The sequence below is a fragment of the Ambystoma mexicanum genome, chromosome 11, assembly GCF_040938575.1.
Source record: "Ambystoma mexicanum isolate Mex_15411 chromosome 11, UKY_AmexF1_1, whole genome shotgun sequence".
NCBI classification, from domain to species: domain Eukaryota; kingdom Metazoa; phylum Chordata; class Amphibia; order Caudata; family Ambystomatidae; genus Ambystoma; species Ambystoma mexicanum.
Genome location: NC_090934.1, coordinates 311329438 through 311352812, shown reverse-complemented (window position 1 = coordinate 311352812; position 23375 = coordinate 311329438). Strand labels below are relative to the sequence as shown.

General features: G+C 43.0%; 1 protein-coding gene across 1 annotated transcript in view; it reads right to left on the bottom strand.

The window, feature by feature from the left end:
- The window catches only part of SERINC2 (serine incorporator 2), a 308632-nt gene extending 288627 nt beyond the window's left edge, over positions 1 to 20005 (bottom strand). Inside the window, exon 1 of the mRNA XM_069623045.1 lies at positions 19838 to 20005. Within this exon, the coding sequence (XP_069479146.1) occupies positions 19838 to 19876 (39 nt within the window). The 5' untranslated portion in view covers positions 19877 to 20005. The remainder of the gene's footprint in view (positions 1 to 19837) is intronic.
- Positions 20006 to 23375: the final 3370 nt, after the last annotated feature.

The following is a 23375-nucleotide window of genomic DNA, read 5'->3' as shown; positions in this document are numbered from 1 at the left end:
CGGAACGGTCAATTTCATTACCTCATATTACTGTCAATCCCACTCACTGTCAGATATGGGGAAATGGACAGTCTGGAAAACTCCACTCATTATCATAAGCTACATATCAAGTGTTATGATACGAGATGCAAGAACTTTGGTTCAGAGAAAGGGCTGCTTCAAATGGAGGACTGCAGTCACCCATTTCACCTTCCATAGTAGGTTGAGATACACCACAGACCTCACTCTAACCTCCTCTGGTGTTATGGTCTGTAGCCTGGTAGGACTTTGCCGGTGGGAAAATGTGCTTCCAAAACAAAACAAAAAAAATAGGGGAACCTGGATGTTCTAATAGAGTGGAAGCTGCCAAGACGAGGTCCATTATGGCTACTGCAAACCCCTCAGTATGCCAGCTTGGTGTCACAGGTTCCCCCTCCCTCCCTTCTCACCTGTCTGTATTGTTTGTTTGTGATCTTCGAAGAGGTCGTCTTTCGCACTGTTTGGGTTTTTTTATAACCCTGTGCGTGGATCCTCGGGTTCCAGCGTGCGGTTCTTGACCCGACTCAGGGAAGCATTCAGATGTCCGGGAAAAAGTTTTCGGATATACGAATGCGCCGGCAATCCGGGAAATGAAGTTGAGGAAAAGGAAAAAGGGGAAGGATGAAAGAAGAGGAGATTCAGGGGACCGGGAACCAGGAATCTGAAGTAATCGCTGTATGAACTCCGGCTGCACACGTCTGACTACTGCAAGCAGTAGCGTTGAGACGCGCAGGGCCGTGTCTGCTTTGTAGAACATAGAGCGTACAACGCAGAGAGTGGCAAACAGCGTTTCGCGTTCAGCGGCCATGTTGGGAGTACTGCTGAGTTCAGTCCCCTATGGGTCAGGGACCACGAAGTCCAGAAGGGACGCGTACGGTGGTTCATGACACTTGGGGTTTTCAGAGTTGTACACCGTAATGGCTGCATGATCCCAGATTAAAAGTTTTCCATTCATCACCTTTTGGGGCCCAATGTACACGTACATCACCTGAAGAACACACAAACACGGGGCTCAGAGAAGAAACTTAAAAGCTGGCAAATAAGGCTGAGAAAATGGAAAACCGAGGAAACCAGAGAAAATAGGATAGCACAGTCGAGTTAGCCTCTGCTACAGCCTAAATGGTACATTGGACTATTGGCAGGCCAAATCATTCTTTCAACCTTCAACAGACAATAAAATCAGAAGCAAATTGTTAAGAGTATTATCACACAACACCTATTATTCGCAGGGCTTTGGAGTTGCAAAAAAATGGGCATGAGGTAATTTGACCATTTCTTTTTTTAAACAAATTGATATATACAATCTTGGCACTTGACCAAATCAGTAGTTCCAATCCAGATTGTTTTTGTAATCTTATATTGCTTTTGTAATCTTATATTGCTTTTTATCAAAGTCTGGCATTGTCCATATTGGGGAAAGTGACGTGCAGCATCACATTACATTTACTGTAAAAGTACACTGGGTCTGCACCTTCTTTTCCGAGGAGCCCCCCCACATTGACAAAGCATCCCTGCCCATCTAATCATCAATTTACACTGAAACCAAAGGCCACGTGCCCTCCAGCCTTACAAACAATAAGGCGTACTTCTGCAAAAAGTAAGAACATCCCTCAAACCAGGATTTGTAAACTGTTAAGGAGTCTAGCTAAGAAAGCATAAGGGTGAGGGCAGATTGTGAAGCATTAAGTCTTACGAGAGCAGCTCAGGCCATACTCTCGTGAGTCTAACAGCATGAGGGCAGGGGCCGCGAAGGACGCAGCAGGAGCGAGCAGACCCAGGAGGTGGGTAGGTGCATGCACAGCGCTCCTCCTGCTCACAGAGACATGATATATTCTACAGAACCCCATACCAGTGAACAGGACTATATATCAGTGAATCTAAGTGTCCTCATTTGTACATTGTGCCATCTGCTGATTAAAAGCTTCTCATTATAATACTATGAGATGTTCATCATTGCCAGGCCACAACATATTTGGCAATAAGGATAGGATCAAACCAGTGGCCACAAAGATAGCTGGTGTAGAAACATGCTGAGAGCAACACCATCCCCAGCGTTTGAACAGAAAAAGGTATGCCCGTGATTCCATGGCCCAAGTGGGAACTGCCATTTACTATGTATGTGGATGCCCCAGGAAGGAAGACAGCCATACTGCTGAATGCTTTTGGGGTGGAAGGGCAGAACATATTGGCCGGAGTAGTTGAGACGTGTATAAGGAAGCTAGTTAAGAGATTCTCCAACAAAGAACACTATACTACACAGAATACGATTTTACGCAATATAGGAACTATATCGAATTTCCAGGATGATACAAGACCCATGATGAGGTACTGAGAAATGTGTTGCATAGAGTGCAGGATGCCGGTGTAAATTTGTGTTATAAGAAGTGCATGATCAAGGATAAGGAGGTGCAATATCTGGTGTTCGAGATATCACGAGTTGGCGTTAGCCCCAAGATAAATGTACTTCACGCAATTGTTAAAAGGCACCAGCACCAACGGGCCAAAAAAGAGCAGAGGTCGTTCTTGGGTCTGGCAGAATATGACACAATTTGTAACCCGATTTTATAAGACGACAGCGCCCATGAGGGAACTGCTGAAGAAAGGGGTGAAGTACTCGTGAGGAACTGAGCACTAGGCTGCATTTGAAGATGGTTTAAAAAATAATAATAATAATAATAATATAAACACAAAAATACGCTTCTGCAAGCGGAGCTCTGCCTCCGAGTGGGTGCCCAATGGGTGGCTTCCGAAGCATGCACTGAAAACGCAAACACAAAGTTGATGGTCGCCCCCTTCCTGCCTATTAAAATGGGCAAGGATTTGCAGCAAACAAAAAAACCAGGGCACTCGATCTGCGCTTAAAACCACTCGCGATTTAATGTAAAAAAAATGTTTAATTTAAAAAAAATATATAACACACCAGTGCATCAAAATAAGTTTCCAAAAAGCATTGATTTACAGAGAATTATAAAGTCCTGTAGTAAACACTCCTAGTTCACTGCGTGTTCCGTGCCAAACACTGGCACTTCGTCAGGTGCAATTCAATTCCCCCTTTGCTCAGGCGCAATTTTTAAAAACACACGTATGCAAAAACAGTCACATTCCCAGGACAATTGTAAAGAAAAAAGGAGACAATTAAGGCAAATCAGTGAGATTCATTACTCCGTTCTCAAACAAAGCATGAGCGCTGAGATTTTTTATTTGCATTTATTTCAACGCACAAAGCCTTGAGGCATCTAGGCGCCAGTTACAGAAAGTGCATGGTGCATTGGTGAAGTGCAAGAATGGTTACAGATATAAAATGGTGTGTTGACACAGAATAGCAAAGCCTCACCTCATGTTACAGGGGCCTACATCAGGCAGCATATGAGTCAAATAGGTACAATTACACAGACTGGCAAAGCCACACACATCATGGAGTGAGGGGAAACATCAATCAGGTTGCCACACAGTAAGAACTCCGCAGGTAAGTGAATAACAGGCAGTGACCATAGAGAGAAGGTCTCACCAACATGAAGGGATGTACCATACAACTATGTTAGGGGAACATGCCGGACAGCTGCAAGACATGGGATTGTGTCGGCAACAACAAGGCAAGAAGTCAGGGGTGAGACGAAATGTCCAGATAAATGTCATTCTGTGCGCATCCATGAACATAATACTGGGCAGTCGGAGCTGTGCTGTAGCAGTGAGCATAAATGGCATAAGGAGAAGTCAAAAGGTGGAAGGAGCCAACAGGAAGGGGGTAAGGCATTCCTTACCTTCCGTGCAAACAAAGGTGAAACAGCAAAGCATCACAGCAGGAGGTGGTGAGTAGTGAGGAAACTATGCTGAACCGCCAGAAGACCCGACTGACCCAGACAGTAGATTCTGGCTCATGGCTGCGGTCCTTAGCTGCGAGATCTATCTTAAAAAGGCACTGGCCAATATTGCAATCAGACACAGACCTGGAAACATATTGAATCACAGCCAAAGATCACTTTTTCAAAGGGCAAATCCATATAGGAATATATAGCTCCTATTGACCGTTATAAAAAGCCAAATAAGGAAACTGGCTGAGCAACACAAAAGTATTTTTTAAGTGTACGATATGTGAACATGCAGAAACAGGAGCAACAAGCCAATATGGAAAAGACAATAAACTAAAATAGCATATCAACCAACATATTACATGTACCACCAGATTGGTGGTTTATGGCATCTTATGTCCATGCAACCTTATGTACATAGGCTCCATTATATGCCCCCTCAATTACAACACTACAGAACAATACAAAATAAAGATAGTAGTTATCCTCTGGCAGTACATGTTGAGGAAAGATATTCTAGCAATCATGATCTATTGAAGTTTTCAGCTCTAGCAGATATTCCTGAACACAGAAGAAAGGGTGACGGAGAAAGACGTTTGAGACAATGGAATCGAAACTCATTATAAAGGTTAATACCCAAAAGCCATCAGAACACAATACTGATGAAGAACTAGCGGTACATTCATTGAATAACTGAAAACAGTCCATACATGTATATTCTTTTAATGGAGGGACAGGACTAGTAAATTGTTAAAAAAAGACCTCTGACATTGAATGAGGGGATTTTGTGAGCAGATTGTACAAAAAGGTAACCCAGTGCAAGAATCTCTGTTGCAAATTTACAGCCCATGAGGCAGAACTACAGTCGTAGCGTCCAATTGAATTGGAGCGCACTTGAGCTGTAGGTCAATTATTTGACCAAAAAAGTATGAAGGTTTTGAATTAATGTGAACCACTGGCGCTGCTTTGGGCAACCTTACACACCACCGTTTTTTAGCCCGGCTGCGCCTTTGCAAAAGGGGTCCAGCCATATGCAAATCAGTCAGGTACTGCCACCACTGGGAGCAGCCCTGCCAGAAATGCTAGGCCAGGTCCACTCTGCACAGAAACACAAGCAACCCCAGACATGTTTCGGCCTTGTTGGGCCTCAACATTGGTTCCCTATGGCAGAGCGAGCAAGGGACCAACGTCTGTGCATACCATTTCTCACATACAGAGACAAATTAGAACCAAAAAAAAAAAGTGATGGTGGAAGGTTTTGAATTAATCAACCACTGGTTCTATATGGCTGGACCCCTATTGCAATGGTGCAGACGGGCTAAAAAAAAATAATGTGGAGTGGAAGGTTGCCAAGAGCAATGCCAGTGGTTTAGATTAATCGAAACCTTCTTCCACCCATCACTTTTTAGTTTTGGCTATTAGGTGGCGCTGAAAGCACTACCTATAAAGCCGAAACTATTGTCATTAAAATAAAAACTAACATGAGAGCTTGAAATAGGGGCTTTGAATGTAAGTTTGTAATGCAGGTTGACATACAAGGATGGATTTATGTAGTTTGGCTGTGTGTTCCACCAATTTAACACCCATTGCTAAGTGAAATCTATAGGTTTTACCTCACATTCCCACCCTCCAACCACACCTCTTTTTGCACTCTTTGGCTGAATTTCTACTTCCAAAGTGGCGGCCACCATCTGTTAATGTTATTTATAAAAGTTATTTGACTTGATTGAAGCTTTAAAATATATTTATTGCAGCTTTAAAATTATTACATATTTTACTGTATTTATTAAAAATAAACAAAGTAGTGCAATAGTATGTTTTGGTTTAAAATGGCACTGAAAACGTACATCTGGTGAGATTGGTCAGTGTTTTTTTATGTAAGGCGCACCTAATTGGCTGTGCAGTGTGTGTTTCTAGAAGTAAGCCATGTCGTTTCTAGTTTTATTTTACAATCTGTAAAGGAGGCAATTTCTTTTGCTTTTTTGGGGGGGTGGGGGGGAGGCGGGACACAAAAGTCACACAAGTGCCAGTTCAACAGTGAGGAGCAAACGGTGAAGTGTACACACTGAACTGGAACGAAGGCACGTACATTAGCAGCAGCCTCTACGACACCACGTCTGTGCTCCAGTTCTGCCACAGTAACCCAGCCAGCGTGCGTCCATACATGCATCCCCCATGCCACCGTCCCGAACCTTCACCGCAGGACAAGCTCTTAGCGCTCCACAAACGATGCACCCTGTTACGTCTTGATTTCACAAACATCTTCAAATTGGAGCTTTGATTGACTTTGGCTTTCGAACAGAAACGTATGTTTTGCTGGGTAAATAGAGCGATGTGTGCTTTCATTTGTGATCGCTGCAGCTTCTGGACAACGACAACCTTGTGTTGCTTTGCAGCTCGAGTGGAACTGTAAGTTATGTGTTCCATTGCCGGTGTGGAAAGATACGCATGTATACAGCGGCCAGGCGGCTTACTGCGTCGGCTTCAGTGTGCTGTAATGCCTTTCCATTCGGGCTTTGTCAAGGTTATTATGGTAGCAGTGGAACATTTGTACTGGTGGATTTGGGGGAAGTTGAAGGTTGACTGCAGCATGTAGTGTACAGCTTTGTGATGGCAACACAGGACCGATTGGTGAGGCTACACCCGATTTACCACAAATTGCTCCTGTATAAAGTTGACATACACAATGATAAGCATGCAGAAGAAATGAAATGGCAAGGGCAGGCCCAAATTTATTCTTCATGGGAATGTGCATTGCCCACCAGAAATTCAAGGGTCTGAGAAAAGAAAAAGAAAATTCAGAAGGCTTGCAGTTTATCAAGAATGCAGTGGCATTGTGTGCAAACGGGGGCGCTCTAGTGCTTCTTTCAATGGGTAAATGTTGCATTGGAATTATAGATCTTGCTCGAATGAGGAACTGAAAACACGGGAGGTGCCTCGAAAGTGTGAGGAGTTTCTTACTTTCCAGAGGCACTCACGCTCCCACTACTACGATGCAGGGCAGGCTCAGCTTGTTTTATGCATCTTGTGAATGTATGGGGATGAAATGTACACAAAGCAAGGCGGATAACCCGTGAATTAGGCAAACTGGCCCCCAGCCGTGAAGGTTGCAGTATTGCAGTGGTGGTACTACCGTGGTGGTCTCGTTTTGGGGATATCGCAGTGGGTTGCTGCACCTGCAGGGGGCTCAGGAGGTTTTTAGGTCACAGACGGCATCGTTGGACAAGGAAAAAGGGGGATACATTGTAAGCCTAGTGAAAGTAACCGGGGTTGTACAAATACGTGTTGTGTGGCTGCCTCTACAAAAATGCACATATATCAAGAGCGCGGGATGGCTTTGTTTGCTCAAGATCACAAAGCAGTACCACAATTGTTTCCAGATCGTATTATCTTTGCTCCCCATTATCGAAGTTAAGAGCGTCAGTGATGAGATATATGGGGCTTTTGACTGCATCAAAGGGCACCGCAAGGGGCACAGCTGATCACTGATAGCAGTAGCATGCCTGTTGCACGGCTCACAACGTGGGCGCTTCATTTAGAGAGCAGTGCTGCTCGAGCCCACACCAGTGTCTGCAACTCATCAAAAGACCATTTTGCTTGGCTGGGTTTACAGCCTGGGCATTCGAACGGGTAGGTGGGTGTGGGTTCGTCTCTCAATGTTATCGAGCACGGGTGATGGAAACGAAGGGGATTGATTACAAGTCATGGTGATGAGCCCTTGCACACCCAAGGAATTGCGAGAGGGCTGAATGTTACGTTTCAACATTTAAGACGTAGCCCAATCGCTGCACCAGGTTGAGCCAAACATAGCATAGCAGTCCTTCCTAGAAGTTGAGATCGTTTCTCTGACATAGCCTAGCATACAATTGGTATTCGGAATATTCTAGCTATCGTCAGTTACCGCTGATTGGATTTTTAGATGAAGGTTTGTGGGAAAAACAGGACGTGATGGATTAGTATAGAGTTTGTTAAGGGGGGCAAGAAATTATAAAATATACGGGAGGTAGGTTTATTTGCAGCAACATGCCCGTTAAACAAATGTAATGCCAGTATTACAAGGGATGGAACACTATTATTTAATTGTTTAGACTGGCATCGAACTTTCTGGGAGCAGTGTGAATGCCAGAATAATTATGTGTTTTCTGTGATAACGTGTAATTAACGGGGGCACTTTAAAAACGGTTTCAAATGACATGGATATTTTAACTGACAGGCAGCCCTAGAGATCTGAACTTTGCCATATTTAGCAATCTAGCAAGACTTGCATCTACTTCTGATTGCATTTCATGCTTTGACCACTTTGGTTGTATTGAATTATATAGCACAAGAACAATGTGGTTCAGTTAATAATACAAATAAAACAATAATTGGCAATGCAAACAGTTGGGATTTTGTGTAGGCATAGGGCAAGACACTGTCCAGTCATTGCTGTGGTGGTATTAACTGGCCATTGATGGTAGTAAGTGCAAAATGGCGCAAGTACGTGTGCATATGACAGCAGTTCATGGCAAATGCCTAATACGTAAATGCAATAAAATCAAACGCCAAAGCTATTGGCATTGCCAATGCTTGTTTGGGTATAGTTTGTCTCCCTGTGTGAGAGATGGTATGCTCAGACGTGGGTCTCTTGCTCGCTGCGTCATAGGGAACCAAGCTGCACCTCACTGAGGAGACCAAACAAGGCCGAAACATGTCTGGGGTTGCTTGTGTTTCTGTGCAGAGGGGACCTGGCCTAGCAGTTCAGGCAGGGCTGCTCCCATTGGTGGGAGTACCCGACTGATAATATGGCTGGACCCTTTTGCAATTGCGCAGATTGGCGGAGTGGAAGGTTGCCCAGAGCAATGCCTGTGGTTTAGATTAATTCAAAACCTTCCACCCACCCATCACTTTAGTTTGTCAATTACTTGAAAAATGAAAGCGGCAGCCTTTCTTGGCTATATACCTCAGACAAGTCCTGGAATTGATCAGCAACTATTTAAGTGTACTAGCATGTTATATGATCTCAAAAAGGTATGTTGATTTAACAACTTTTTCAGGCCTATTTTATGATTGATTGTATAGTATGCAAAATATGACGGTCACGCATGACATTCATTCTGATACATCATGGTTTTATATAACCTAGATATATAGCCAATTTAGGTAGGTATAGAGATGATTAGTACACTGTTCCAAGATGGCGCGGTGTGTAACACAGGATACAGCACCACAAGCCGGCAGTCAACTGTCTGCTGTGAATAATAGGAATGTGACTGCTTTTGCATACGTGTTTTTAAAAATGGCACCTGAGCAAAGGGGGAATTGAATTTGCACCCGATGAATTCCTATTGTTGGGGACAGAATGTGTGGTGGGGGGACAGAATGTGTGGTGAACTAGGAATGTTTCCTCCAGGAACATTTAATCCTCACTAAGGCCATGCTTTTTGATGCACTGGTGTTTTTTACATTAAATCACGAGGGGTTTTAAGCGCGGATCGAGTACCCTGGTTTCGTTTTCTGCAAATCCCATAATGCCCTTCTTCTAATAGGCAGGAAGGGGGCGACCATCAACGTTGTGCCTATATTACGATAGTGGAAGTGCCGTGCCTTTGGCCTTTCAACCCGATGTGGAAGACCTACAGCACCACAGATTGAAGAGCCTACGGGCTCAGAGCAACTCTCACAAAGAAGAGGTGAGGTTGAGCATGTTGTAGTGTTTGCACCCCAACAAACAATGAGGGACTCCAAGCCAAAATATACTCTCGGTCGTGCTTGGAAAGAACAGAGAAACTAAGAGACCTAGGTATTAGATCTTGTTTAGGTAACAGGACAAAACTAAACCCTAAATGAAGCACTAACCAAATAGGGATGTAAAGGTATTACGGTATACCGTTAAAGATACCGTGAACCACTTAATTGAACAATAACCGTCACATTGTTTATACCGGTATACCGTTCATACCGTTAAGTGTGCTTTTCAATCTGATTCGGAAAGGCTGCAGTAAGCAAGTTCTGCGCAGTCTTGGTCTTGCACTGTTGGATGTGCCGTCTGCCAAGTAGTTTCAGTTTGAGCAGTTTTTAATGCCATTCCATAAACCACACGTGCCTGACACAAAATCAACATGTTAGCAATAGGAAGAATAAATACAGTGCCAAGAAGGAAAGGGGTTTAGCCCCAGCGCATCGAGGCGCTGTTAAAGAAATTGGTTTTGTTTATTTTGTTGCGTAATTGTTTGTCTTAGTTGCGTATTTATAACATGCTTAAACACCCAGAGGTTTCTAAGCGCGGACCCAGGGATCGAACCTGTGTTGCTTCATGTCGTCTTGCTTCCAAGGCACGCACGTTGCCGCTGAGCTATCCTCCCGGGACTTTGGGTTGGAGGCTTTGGGGTTTATATATTTATAATGGATAATGTTTTCTAAACATATGACAATGGCGGATTTCCCTGGTTCTATCATTGAATTTACATATAATAAGTCACACTGCGAAATTTAATCATCTCTGTGGGTATTCCCTGCTGCCATACCAAAGGGTAACATGTCCGTGATTACTGAACACCTTTTGGCCCAGAAGTAAACTAAAGGCTGTAACATAAAGAGAGAGTGCGTGCGTGCGTGTGTGTGCGTGTGTGTGTGTGCACAAGCGTATACTACCATCAGACTCCATTGATCTGTGGCATGCAGATTATCAATTTGGCAACATGTTCATCTTCACCAGTAGCCAGTGGAGGAGCTAAAAGCCTAAATGACCACTTAAGAAAAGCTATTCAGTTTGCTTTGCCAGTCGCAGCAGGGCCCCACCTCCCCCTCCTCTCCACACGTGCGTTTGTGTTTGGTGCAAGCAAGGGGTGGCATTTCAGTGGAAAGTATGTTGAAAAGCCCAATTCTGGCCCTGGGTGCATGGTTTTGTTTGTGATGATAAATCTGACAATTTATGACCTTTTAGAAAATATTTGTTAAGATTAGTTAACTCCACCTGCTATACCGCGATAACCATGATATACCGTCATCTGGCAAGGTTATTGTACCGTCATAAAACTAATACCGTGACACCCCTATAACCAAACAATACCACTGGGCAAGTGCAAACCACATCATAAAACAGATGAAAAAAATTCTATTCACGTCCTAAATTTGATAGAAAATATTTATTTAATAAAGTGCATCATAAGAATTCTAAAAACTCCTAATGTATAATAGAACACTGAAGTCATAAAATACAACTCATGAAAAAAGTTAATACATGATTGTCGAAACAATTACTCAAAACAATAAGCAACACAACCAGACCCTTACAATTCACCAATCACTCCATTCATTCTAAACTCATACATATATACAAATCATACCACAAAACCTATGGTGAAAAACATGGACTACACATAAACACAAATGAACTTATTGCACATTACATTAAGGCACTATGTTCAAATTCTAGTAAGTGGCAAGCACTGTATTGCTAGAATATCATTAGAATGTCCTAATTTTAGAGACCTTCAAAACGTCATATTAATTGACAATTTGTCACTTCAAGGGCGGACAATTCAAAAAACCGACATGTTTCTTTCCATCTTCCTAGCTAAATTAATTATGTGGAAATTCATCAGGGTGACTTAAGAACTGAAGTCATCAATGATGGATGGTGCTGGAGTGTTGCGAAGCTCAATAGGCCAGTCTCGTCCTGACACCTAAACAAAGAATGGGAGGGACAAAGATTACTCACCTCAAATTGAGTAATTTAGGGAGTGCAGTATAAATCTCTGACATACTCTATCAGTGAGCATAAATACAAGGTCACTTGACCTGTTGAAAACACCAACAGGGGGGGAGGGGGGTCGTTAACAAACAGCTAATGGAAGGACCCACAGGGTATAGTGACTAAATATATTAGATACCAACCCTATGTACAGTGCAAGAGAGTGAATACAAGAAAAAGAACTATCTAATATGGCAATCTAGTAATCCACCAAACAAACCACATCTAGTTGGTAATTCTAGGGCAGTAAACCCAGGGTACCCTTTGGTAGCCATAACTGCTCAAAGCTCAAGAAAAATGATAGTAATACTAGTAACGGAGATGATCTGGAATACTATAATGAATGCCAATAGCATAAATCAGTAGCTCTGGGACTAAGATCAAAGTAACACTTACTCTGCCGTATACTGAACGTGGCATACACCCCAATAGTTGGTTCAAACCATTAAGACCACGCGCGATGTAACCAAACAGAGATCATGGAAAAGAATGCCCTATGGAAATAAAGCATAAAATAGAATATGACAAAGGCCAGATCAAAAAACAAGTATCTGGACTCACAGAGTATATCTAGTCATATAAAGGCTAATAGGGTTAAATAAAAACGAGCAAGAGCCAGACACCATAAACACTTACTTGGATGTAAAGGTATCAGCTAAACCTTCTTTAGTAGTGTCACTTGTGCCGTACACCAACACGTAACTGGAGCCACATACGTGGATGCAGAGATGGTCATAGTGTAAGTGTCCCTTTGCAAGTTATTTAGAACATCTAGCGAAAGAAACCATAAGGAAAAACGTTGTTAACAATTTCGACAGCCTGTCGGTGTATATGCTGTATAAATACACATATATTCCAACGCGAATAACTCTGCACCGTATTGTGAAACCAAAAGCATTTTGAACAACGTATCTTACAAATGCAAGAGAGCATTATGCATCCGGAGATCTGTAATAATACAGTATAGTTCCATCCCGAAGCATGCGTGAGAACCCGTAAGTGGCGCGTACCGTTGGCAAGAGTCAGTCGGAATCGAACGAAGTGAAGCCGACCCGTAACGTGATCCGTATCACCAAATATATATGAGATAGTACCAGTGACGGTAGAGAAAAAGAGAATGGAGCCCGACGAGCTACACCGTTGCATAAAGGCAAAATAAACTAATAGACAACTAGTATATACGAATGGAAAATACACTCGAATGCTTACCGAGTACGGGAGCCTGCGTCGGCTGTCCATGATGGAGACAAACACAGTCCTTTCAGGAAATAGAAAAGGGACTGTAAGATGAAACTAACGGCTCCCTATATACTACAAGGTATTACGGTGTTAGTCACGTGTAACAGCGCTTTCGGAGTCAGTGAATGCGGCCATATTGGAAAGGAGTGACTATTCTCATCGCAATGTTGTGAATTGTATCAAAATTAACACAACGAACCAAATGGACGGATAGACTCAAAAATCATTCAAAGTCGATAAATGCAACCATATTGGAACGGAGTCGCTATTCTCATAGCAATATTATGCATTAGAGATTAACACGACAGACCAAATGGACGGAGTAATGCAAAAGAAAGGAAAAAAGGGAACGATTATACAATGCAATGAAAATGATTATATCAGAATTATTGCTGTATCATCAAAGAAAGGATTTAGAAAATGAGGTCTAGTCGTTCATTAAGGCCAATTAGATGGCTTTTGGTAAGGAATACTAACCTCATCTCTTCCTTTAAAAAGATTGTATTACCGCCATTTGCAGTGTGCACTTTCTTCAAAACAGTCCATTTCAAACTTCACAATTATGGTTGTTCATCAAAAAATGGCCAACCATGGGAGCTGTGATGTTTTTATTCCTAATGCAGCTCTTATGTTCGTTAACGCAGATCTTTATTTTACGTTCCGTTTGTCCAATATATAATTTTGGGCAAGGACACCAGATGGCATTTATGACTCCACTCGTATTACAGTTTGTGAAGCTGCGTTGTTGCCAGGGATTTGTTAAACCTATATCAACCGCGGTAGTGCGTTTTGTAGACAAACAGCATTTGCAACTACCGCAAGGCGAATGTCCACTGGGTCTTGCTAAGCCCCATTGTTCGGTAATGGTGAGCTTGGAGGTGGAATAATCACCAATATCGTTCCTCGTGACCAATTCCTTAAGGTTACGTCCGTGTTTAAACGCGCATCTCGGTACCGAGACTGGATTGTTGCTTTTAGATAACAAATGCCAGTTTTTTCTAATAATGCTGACAATTTTGTGTGACAGCGGATTATACGTGCTGACAAAAATCAGACCATCTGGGTCAGATGTAGAAGATTTGCGCTTGTATTCAAGAAGGGCTTGTCGATTATTACAAGCCCTTTTGAAAGACCGTTTCACAATTTGTCGAGGATAGCCTCTCTGTAGAAGATTGTTAGTCAAAATCACGGCTTCCTGCTTAAAGACATTGGTGTTGGTACTATTGCGCTTAACCCTAAGAAATTGGCCGAAGGGAAGATTGTCACAGAGTGTTTTGGGATAGAAGCCGTCATATCTCAATAAAGAGTTCCTGTCCGTAGGTTTATGAAACGGTTTCACTTCTAGCGTGTTATTAGTATTGTTAACTAGAATGGTGAGATCTAAAAAAACGATTCTATGTCTGTCATAATGAATCGTAAATTGTAAAAAAGGGATTGATGCTGTTGAGCCAATCGAAAAATACCAGTAATAGTTGTTCATCACCATGCCAAATCATGAGCACGTCATCAATATACCTTTTCCATAAGGTCTGATGCTGGCGGAAAATGTTAGTTTCACTAGAAATACTCTGTAGTTGAACTGAATTCACATAAAAGGTTAGCCAGAGTTGGTGCCACCGCCGAGCCCATGGATCTGTTGGAAAAAAAATTATTGAATTTGAAATAATTCTCCGTAAGGGCTAGTGAAGTACGCCAAAGAATGAATGAATTTGGCGTAATACCAGGTATTCGTTTCGCCAACAATTAACTCTTCAATCATGTCTAAGGTGGATGATTGTGGAATCTTGGTATATAGTGAAACGATGTCAAAAGTAACCAAAATATCTTCACTGCTCTTAAAGGAAAAATGTTTGATAAGATTAATAACACTGGTAGAGTCTTGTATAAATGATTGCATCTGTGGCACAAAACCTTTTAGGAAAGAATCTGCAAATTTTGTAAGTGGTTCCAGTAGAGAATTAGTACTTGAAACTATCGGTCTTCCCGGGGGGTTGACCAAGGTCTTATGGACTTTAGGAAGAATATAAAATTCCGGAACTCTGGGATCGCTCTTAACCAAGTATACTGCCTTTTTATTAGTAATCCATTCCCTGTCCCTTGCTTTCTCTACTTTGATTGTAATCATAGCTTTCAGGCGGGCCGTGGGGTCATTACTCAAAGCTAGTGTCAGCCAATTCTATTGCATTCGGAAATGTAGTCCACTCGATTAAGAAGGACAATGGCACCGCCCTTGTCGGCGCTGCTTATGACAACTGATTTGTTGTTTTTAAGTCCATTAATAGCTACATGTTGAGCATTCGAACAATTCTGGAAAGTACGTTTCAATGCTGTAGTATCTAGTTTGTCTAATTCAGATAGAACTCTCTGTTCGAAGACCACTGACTCAGGACTATAACTGGAGATCGGGGGACAAAAGGTAGAAGGGTTGTGGAGCCCACTATTGACCTATTCCATATCAAATGGATTGTCCTTGAAGTATTGTTTCCGATGTATTTTTCTGAAAAGGTTCTGTACTTCAAGGCGTGTGTTAAACCGGTCATAAGTGGGCGTGGGTACAAACCCAAATCCTTTCTCCAACACTGTTGTCTCCGCTTCAGTAGGTGTATATGTGGAGAGATTTATTAATAGGCTGTGTTGCTCCTTGTCACCCCCGGTTCGTAATCCCATGTTGACATGTCCTGGTCTAAAAAAAAAAAAAAAAAGTTGAGGGACCATGTCCGCGTTGGGCAGAACGGAAATTCTGAGCTCTCCGTTTGTTGTTACCATTGCCCCTATTTCTACCTGAACCTCGTCTCTGGAATCTATAATTGGGATCCTGTGGGAAACAGTCTTCATCTGAGCTGTGTGAGCTATAAGAAGTATTAGCAAAGCGTACATTTTTCTTAGCTGTTCTTTGGGCTCTGTCATATTGTTGATTCAGAACATAGCCCTCTTGTGTATAACGGAAGGCTTTTTCGTGTTTGAAATCAGCTATATCTTTTTTGAATCTTCTAATCCTGTCCCTCACTGTGGATTCTTTGAAATCGTTCATCTCTTTGATGATTTGCTCCAATCTTATGGTGAAGGCTTCCAACGGGACTAGTTTCTTGAATTCCTCTTCCAATTTTGCTAATTCTACAGTTTGTTTTTCCGTCATTTATTTCGCAGTATCTATTATTAAAATCAGCCAATCGCGCCCACATTTGTTGGCAATATAACTCCATCTGACAACAAACTCCTTGTCAAGAAAAAGTCTGGGTTCGTTATTCACAACAAGTCCTTGTGGTAAAACTCCATTTCTCAGGTACTCTAACATAATAGTACCATGAAGTTCTGTACGTATCATGAAGTTCTGTACGTATCAAACGTTTTTTTCATTTGGAACAGCTCATCCCAATTACAGATGTTAGTTAGAGGGGAGCTTTCACCCTCAGTGGAAAATAAGAAAGACTTTGCTAATAACTCTAAAACATACTTGTCATCGTAGCTGCGCGTTTTATCCGCCGCCATAATGGAAAATGAGCACACCGGAAGCCAATGTATGCAGGCCAAATTAGTATCTAGCACTATTCACTAGAAACAGTTCTGCCAAGTAACGCTCTCTTGAAACTGCACATCTATCGGTGAATATAAAGTCCCACGACCGATAGCCGTGTAAAAAACGCCAACAAACAATGAGGGTAGTGTTTGCACCCAACGCACTGTCTGAGGGGGGAAAAGATTATTCAACTACAGAGAAAGAGATACTTGCATGGGCAGTGGAATACTTCAGCACTTGTGCTGGGAATCAAGCGTTACCTGGTTACAGATAAAAAGCCTCTGGTGCACATGCTGGACCCTGGGGAGGTGGGGGGGGAGAGGGGGCACAAAGACATCCGAACTACAGGAATATATGTATGAAATAATGCACATTCCTCAATGGAAGAACTTGCAGGCTGATTGCATGTCACACCTGTCTGAACAAAATGACAGATAACACTTTCCTGCAAGACGAGTGCGTAGTTCCTGCAAGACGAACGCGTAGTGGCGTCAGTGGTTTAAGAAGCAAATAATTCATGGAAATGAGCAAGCAACAGTGGTTAGATGAATCTGTCAAAGATGAATCAGTGCCGAAGCTGACGAGATAGGCCAATTATGGATGGCCTGATAAGGTGATTTCAGAAGGGCTCCGACCACACTGAAAAGTAGCATAAATACACAAAGTGACGACTTACTATTCATGGGTGACCGAGGGTTACACCCCCCGACCCCTGCAATGCGTGAAGAAAAATTATACAATAGAGTGCCCATTCTGCGCACTTGGGAAACAGCATGACAAAACGCAGGGCATGGACACATACTGGTGGCCCTGCATGGACCAGGATATAAAGAATATGATGGAAAGATGTCAAGTGTTCAAATAGTAACACATGGTTGAAAGTGAGGTAGGCACCTCTCATCCCCACAAGGAGTATTGCAGAAGTTGGGGAGTTGGGGTTCAACTTCATAGGCCCCTTGGAAGCCATGAAGTCCGGGCACCGATATGGAATTGTAATTGCAGACTATCTTTGGAAGTGGGTAAAGACTGAATGTGTGCAGATCACATCACTGCAAGGACAGTGATTGACATTCTCAAGTCGCTGTTTCAAAGAGAAAAGCTACCCAAAGAGGTAATGCCTGACAACTGAGTCCATTGACGTCGAATGAGATGGCCAAATCCAAGCATGACAACAACATAAGGCAGATCAAGGCAGCCTTATATAACCCTCAAGTCAATGGGCTAGTAGAAAGAGCCAATCGTTTCATAAAGGGAGCAATAAATCTGGCCATTGCATCAGGTATGGACCCGAACAAGACAGTGAAAGGGGCCGGGACTGCCCTCAGGATCACTCAAACTGTAACAATCATGGTGTCACTCTTACACATGTTGAGAGGCAGGAGAGCTGCATCTACATTAGCGCCCCAATGGCTGTCCAGAGTAAGACAATGATGCAGTAAACATGTAAAACGACGTGGTGGATCAAGAAATGTAAGGATCACATATAGAAGCAGCATGACAGAGGTAGAAGAGGGATATATGGGGAAGACCACAAGGACCGGGTGACAGAGTTTTAGTTACAGCGAACATATCAAAGTTATGAAGAGAGGCACAAATCATGTGTGCACCCAATATGGTAAGAGGTGGAACTTCGAGAGAGTGGTAGTGAAGGGGGCGATGAAGGACATGCACCCATTGAAATGAGTGATGGTGGCCATCCGCAAAGTCTGAGAAGGAAGTTGATGAAGTATCAGGATTATATGATGGAATAAGGACATCATGCTTCTCAAGAAAAGGAGGTATGTGGAGCATCGCAAAAGCATAGGGCTGGGCGGTATGAACCTGAAGTCATATCGCAATATTTTTGGGCTGTATCTCGATATATAGTCTACATTAGTTAAATGCTCAGTTGTAAGCCGCCAACTACACGTGAGAAGTCACAAACAACTTTATCAATAAGATATTGATCAAAATAAAGTGCAAATACAGGGTTCCTCTTCCAGTTTGAGAATACACACAGCTATGTAAATATCAAAAAAGTACATTTAAAAAAATAGTATATGTAATAATGTATATATCTCGATGTTAACGATATTGTCTCATCCTATATTGAAGATATATCTCCAAAACACAATAGATTGCCCAGCACTACGAGGAGCAGCTGCGGCCGTACTCTCACAAAACTTCGTCTGCATGAGCAGCAGGGACCACAGGGAGATCAAGCAGACCCAGGGAGTCAGCCGTCACATGCGCGGCGCTCCTCCTGCTCATAGAGACAATCAAATATATTCTACAGAACCCCAGATCTGTACAAGGGACATATATATCAGCTAATCTAACTGCCCCTATGTGTACGTAGTGTTATCTGCAGATTAAAAGCTTCTCATTACAATATTGTGTGAAGTTCACCATTGCACGCCACAACACAGATACACATTCGTGAATATGAAATTCCAGTTAACATGAAAAAAAAAAATAGGTTTATAAAGTAACATGAGGATGAACCATACATCCAAGAGTCTCTTGTTAGATGTGAAACATCATAACTCAGTAAGCGTTGAGCCACGTTTCCGTTTTGAGAACTATAAGGTCGAAGGAACTAACTTCAGCAACGTAGCAAGCCTGCATTGCACTTTTTAACTCAGATAACTTTTTAATGATTCTCGGTTTACCTTACAAGTTACAAGACGTCTACCAGAGGTGCGAGGCCTTGTTTTGGTTCAGGCTTTCACAACATACACAATCAAGCGCTACAATTCACAAAGTCTCCGTGGTTGTCTACATACAAATAAACCATTCCTATTTCTTAATTCGGATTAGCGCCGGAAAGGATACCTTATATATAAAGACACACAATGTTCCCTCGCTTCCCGGGATATTTGGTTGTAGGAGGTTGTGACATGTATTAGTGACTATCAGCCAGGTTCCAGTGTTTAACATGTCGTGGGCCCACCCTCTTCCCCTCCGAAAAGCCGACATACTCCAGGGCCAGCTGAATGCACACGCACTTCCTTGTTTTGGTCCAAAACACATGTATCATGGTAAGGCAGAGCTTTTTAATACGGCTTTCTCCTGCAACCACGACCAACTTGTCATCTTGGAATCCCACTCTTACAATTTATCAAGTAATCACGAGCTGTTTTCTTAGCTTTAAAATTATATATTTTGATCGCTTCGATTTAAAAATTAAACTAGCTGTCGCGAATAAAAGAGGACAGTACAATTCGTTGTCTATTTATTCTAGGAGTGGAAACAGGTTATTTCCAGAAGTTTGCTATATATTTATATTAAATTAGACTCCAGAACTACAACAAAACACACCAATCAAGCACATAACCAGTCCTATCTAACGTATACCAAATCAACCTGCTACGCACGCTGTCAAACATCCTTTTTAAAAAACAAATAAAAGGTTAAATGTTCTGTCTCTGTACTCCTGGGCTCTTTAAATGTAAACCAAATTACATAGAATGATAAGCACACTCCGACTCCAGGGATGAACTGTCCTAAAAGGTAATTGAGGTGCAAGTGAGTACTCACGCAGCTGAGTAGAGAACAGATCCCCAGGCAAGCCCCCATCGTGAACGACACACACAGAACTCCGGGACCGTCTGCGGGACTGGGCAGTCACTGCTCTCACCAGCAACTCTCTCCAAACAAGTGCTGCTGAGAGGGGACCTTCGGCTCGTCCCACCTACAACTCGGAAACCTTCGGGCACTTCCGCCCCTTTTTCGGAGATCTTCGGCTCCTCAATCTGCGATTCCTTTCGGAGCCGGGCTCGTGGACATAAAAGAAAGATAGGAATGACAAACGCCCGTAGCCTTTTACAAGGTGGCGTATTTCATTTAGCAGATAAAAAAAGGGTAAAAACAACAAGTCGCTTTTGAGGTGAATATCAAAGACGTTTACGGTTACATTCAACATAGATATCTTCAATCTTTTTAAACACAATTATGGAACTGGTCCAACATACGCATTTCATGCCCGCTTTATGTTTATACGCTCGACGTATCTTTCCTTCTGCGATGGAACATAAAGTTCAAGGGACCTTAGCAACATTTAGTGTAATACGGCGGCTAAGGGGTTAATTCCAAAACAAGATGGGCGCCACAGATAAAGCATGCTTGTATTGTCTCTTTTCTGTTTCCTTTCCTCGTGGAGGTTTCGGATTGCTTTCAAGCCTGGCCCTGTAACCCTGTTAGGCAGGGAAGCGTTGATGTTATTACCTGCCAGTCATCAGGGCGTTTCGAATTTAGTTTTTATTTGTGTGAACCTTGGGGACAATAAGAGTTTAGAAGGTGGCAGTTTATCTTGGATGTGTGGGTAGACGGTACCTTCCCCCTCGCCCATGGCGTCGCCAGGAATCACATTTAGGAGGGGGCATAGCTCTCAACTCACCCGCTTTTGGCGGGTGTCACCCGCCTTGCAAAGGGCTGACTCACCCGCCAAGCCTCCCGCACGCCCATTCATTCCAATGGGCGTCTCACCCGCCAAAAACAAAATCGGGTGATTTCACCCGCTTTTGCGAGGCAAATGGTTGAGAGCTATGAGGGGGACAGAGGGGGCCAAAGACAAAAGTAGGGGGTGCACAGACAAATGTAGGGGGAGAACAACATGGTCACTGCTCATCTTAGGTAGGGGGGCACAGGGTTTCACGGGGGGGTGGGCAGGCCCACCCTAGCGACGCCACTGAGTTAATCATAGCATAGCTCTCAACTCACACGCTTTTGGCGGGTGTCACCCGCCTTGTAAAAGGCTGACTCACCCGCCAAGCCTCCAGCACTCCCATTCATTTCAATGGGCGTCTCACCCGCCAAAAACAAAATCGAGTGATTTCACCCGCCTTTGCAACACAAATGGTTGAGAGCTATGTCATAGGCTTTTCAAGCACGTGCATAATTAGAGTCTGTTTCAATCAAAAAGTATGGAGGTCAGTCCCAGACTACCAGTTCCAACAATAACAACTTCTCACCATAGACTGAGATACAATCTATCATACACATACTTGCCAACCCTACTGATTTAGGCAGTAGGCTTCTGCTTTTTAAGCAGGCCTACCGCCTACAGATTTGGATGACACATCCTACTGCTTTTTCCAGTGTCAGGTAATTTATGTGACTCTAATGTGGGCTGCTTGAGACCGGGCATAGGACAACACATGCAACACAGTCTGTCTGTGGGGTGGGACAGACTTTCAGTGAAACACCAGTGAAGACAAGTGGCAGAGCCCTGCACTCTTGCAGGGACAGACTTTCAGTGAAACACTAGTGAAAACAAGTGGCAGAGCGTACCACCATTACACAGCATTGCCTATCAGACGGAGGAGGGTATCAGTCTGTCGTTCAATATTCAAATTACACTGCTGGATTAAATATGTACTCCCAGGCTGCTACTGGAGAGCAGCAGCAAACGTTTCTACCAGCTCTGTGTGATTACCTTCTAGGTAATTGAATTTGTTGTTAAGTTACCATTCAGAAGTATACATTTTAAACATTTGTACGTCGTTCCATGCTGTGTTGTTTGAAGGGTTGTGTTTTTTAGAATGTTCCACTGGTGGCAAAAATGTATGTTTTTGTATTTTCCTGTGAACTCAGCATTATTTCTAAACTTGAAAAATCCTACATCTTTTTGGTCACGGAATGTTGGCAAGTATGCATACATGCCCATAGCTCTCAACCATTTGTGTCGCAAAGGCGGGTGAAAACACGTGATTTTGTTTTTGGCGGGTGAGAGCCCATTGAAACGATTGGGCGTGTTGAAGGCTTGGCGGGTGAGTCCGCTGTTTACAAGGTGGGTGACACCCGCCAAAAACATGTGAGTTGAGATCTATGCATGCCAACGTCTGAGATTGCCTCAGAGGGAGATTTTGACACAGGAGGCGGGAGAACTACATTTCTCCATTGAACTACATTGGGGTTAGGGATATTTTAGGCGGGAGCCAGTAAAAAACAGCAAAATGTTTGACAAAAAAATCAGGAGTCTCCTGGGGCATGTATGTTCTAATTGGTTGGAAACACTTCAGGTATGCACTCAAACTTAGGTGTGTTTTTCTCCTATTTTTAAAACTGTTTTTAAAATTGCAGTGTGAAAATATTTAAAATTGCATTGTGAAACCTTGCCCGTTTCCCCTCTTTTTGGAACACTCAAACTTAGGTGTGTTTTTCTGCTGTTTTTTATACAGTTTTTAAAATTGCACTGTGAAAGTATTTAAAATAGAATTGTGAAACCTAGGCCTTTTTCCATCTGTTCGGGACTCTCTAACTTTCTCCAGTTTTTTAAAACAGTTTTTAAAATTGCACTTTGAAAGTATTTAAAATTACATTGTGAAACCTAGGCCTTTAGCAAAGTACTCATCTAGCAAACCCTTCCACCACTATCTAAGAGCCTGTCGTCTTGTCCAATCATCAACTTCTCTCGTCTCTCTCTGTCTCATCCGCTTGCTCCCTGCCCTGTGTCCTTCCCTAGTGTTCTCCTCTACCCCTTCCCGCTCGCTTCCTGTTCTCCCTTCCCCCTACCTACTCTATGGTGCTCTCTGTATCGCCTATCTTTTCTAACTGCTTTTCTATCGACTATCCTGCTCTCCTAACTAAATCTGGTAGGAAGAAGTTTAAAAAGGACATCCTGGTCTTCCACCCAGGCCTCCCTATCGCTGACACCTATACCAGTGCTTCCTTCAGGCAAACTTTCACTGACATCCACCAGACCTATGGACTCTATAAATGGTCTCTATGCTCTCTCCCTTCTCTTCCTCTCCCCTTAATGGTGGCACCCGGTGGGAGGACCTACTGTCCTCTTTCCACTCCTCTAAGGTCATCATTAATGTTTACTTGAACGGTACCGTCTTGGTCCAAGGCCCTCAAGCCAACCTTCTCCTCTTCGATAGGCGCTTCCTGCGCCTCATCAATTTCCTTTCTTCTCCTAAGGTCCCCTCTCTCCCCTTCACGGCTTCCTCGCCTCCCCCTGCTGTCTCCTCCTTGCACTCTCCTCCTTCCTTTTCTGCCCCCCTTCGGGCTTCTTCTACACCTCCGCAGGGCGTACCTCAGATTTGTACCACTCCTCGGAAGTCTTTCAAGGACG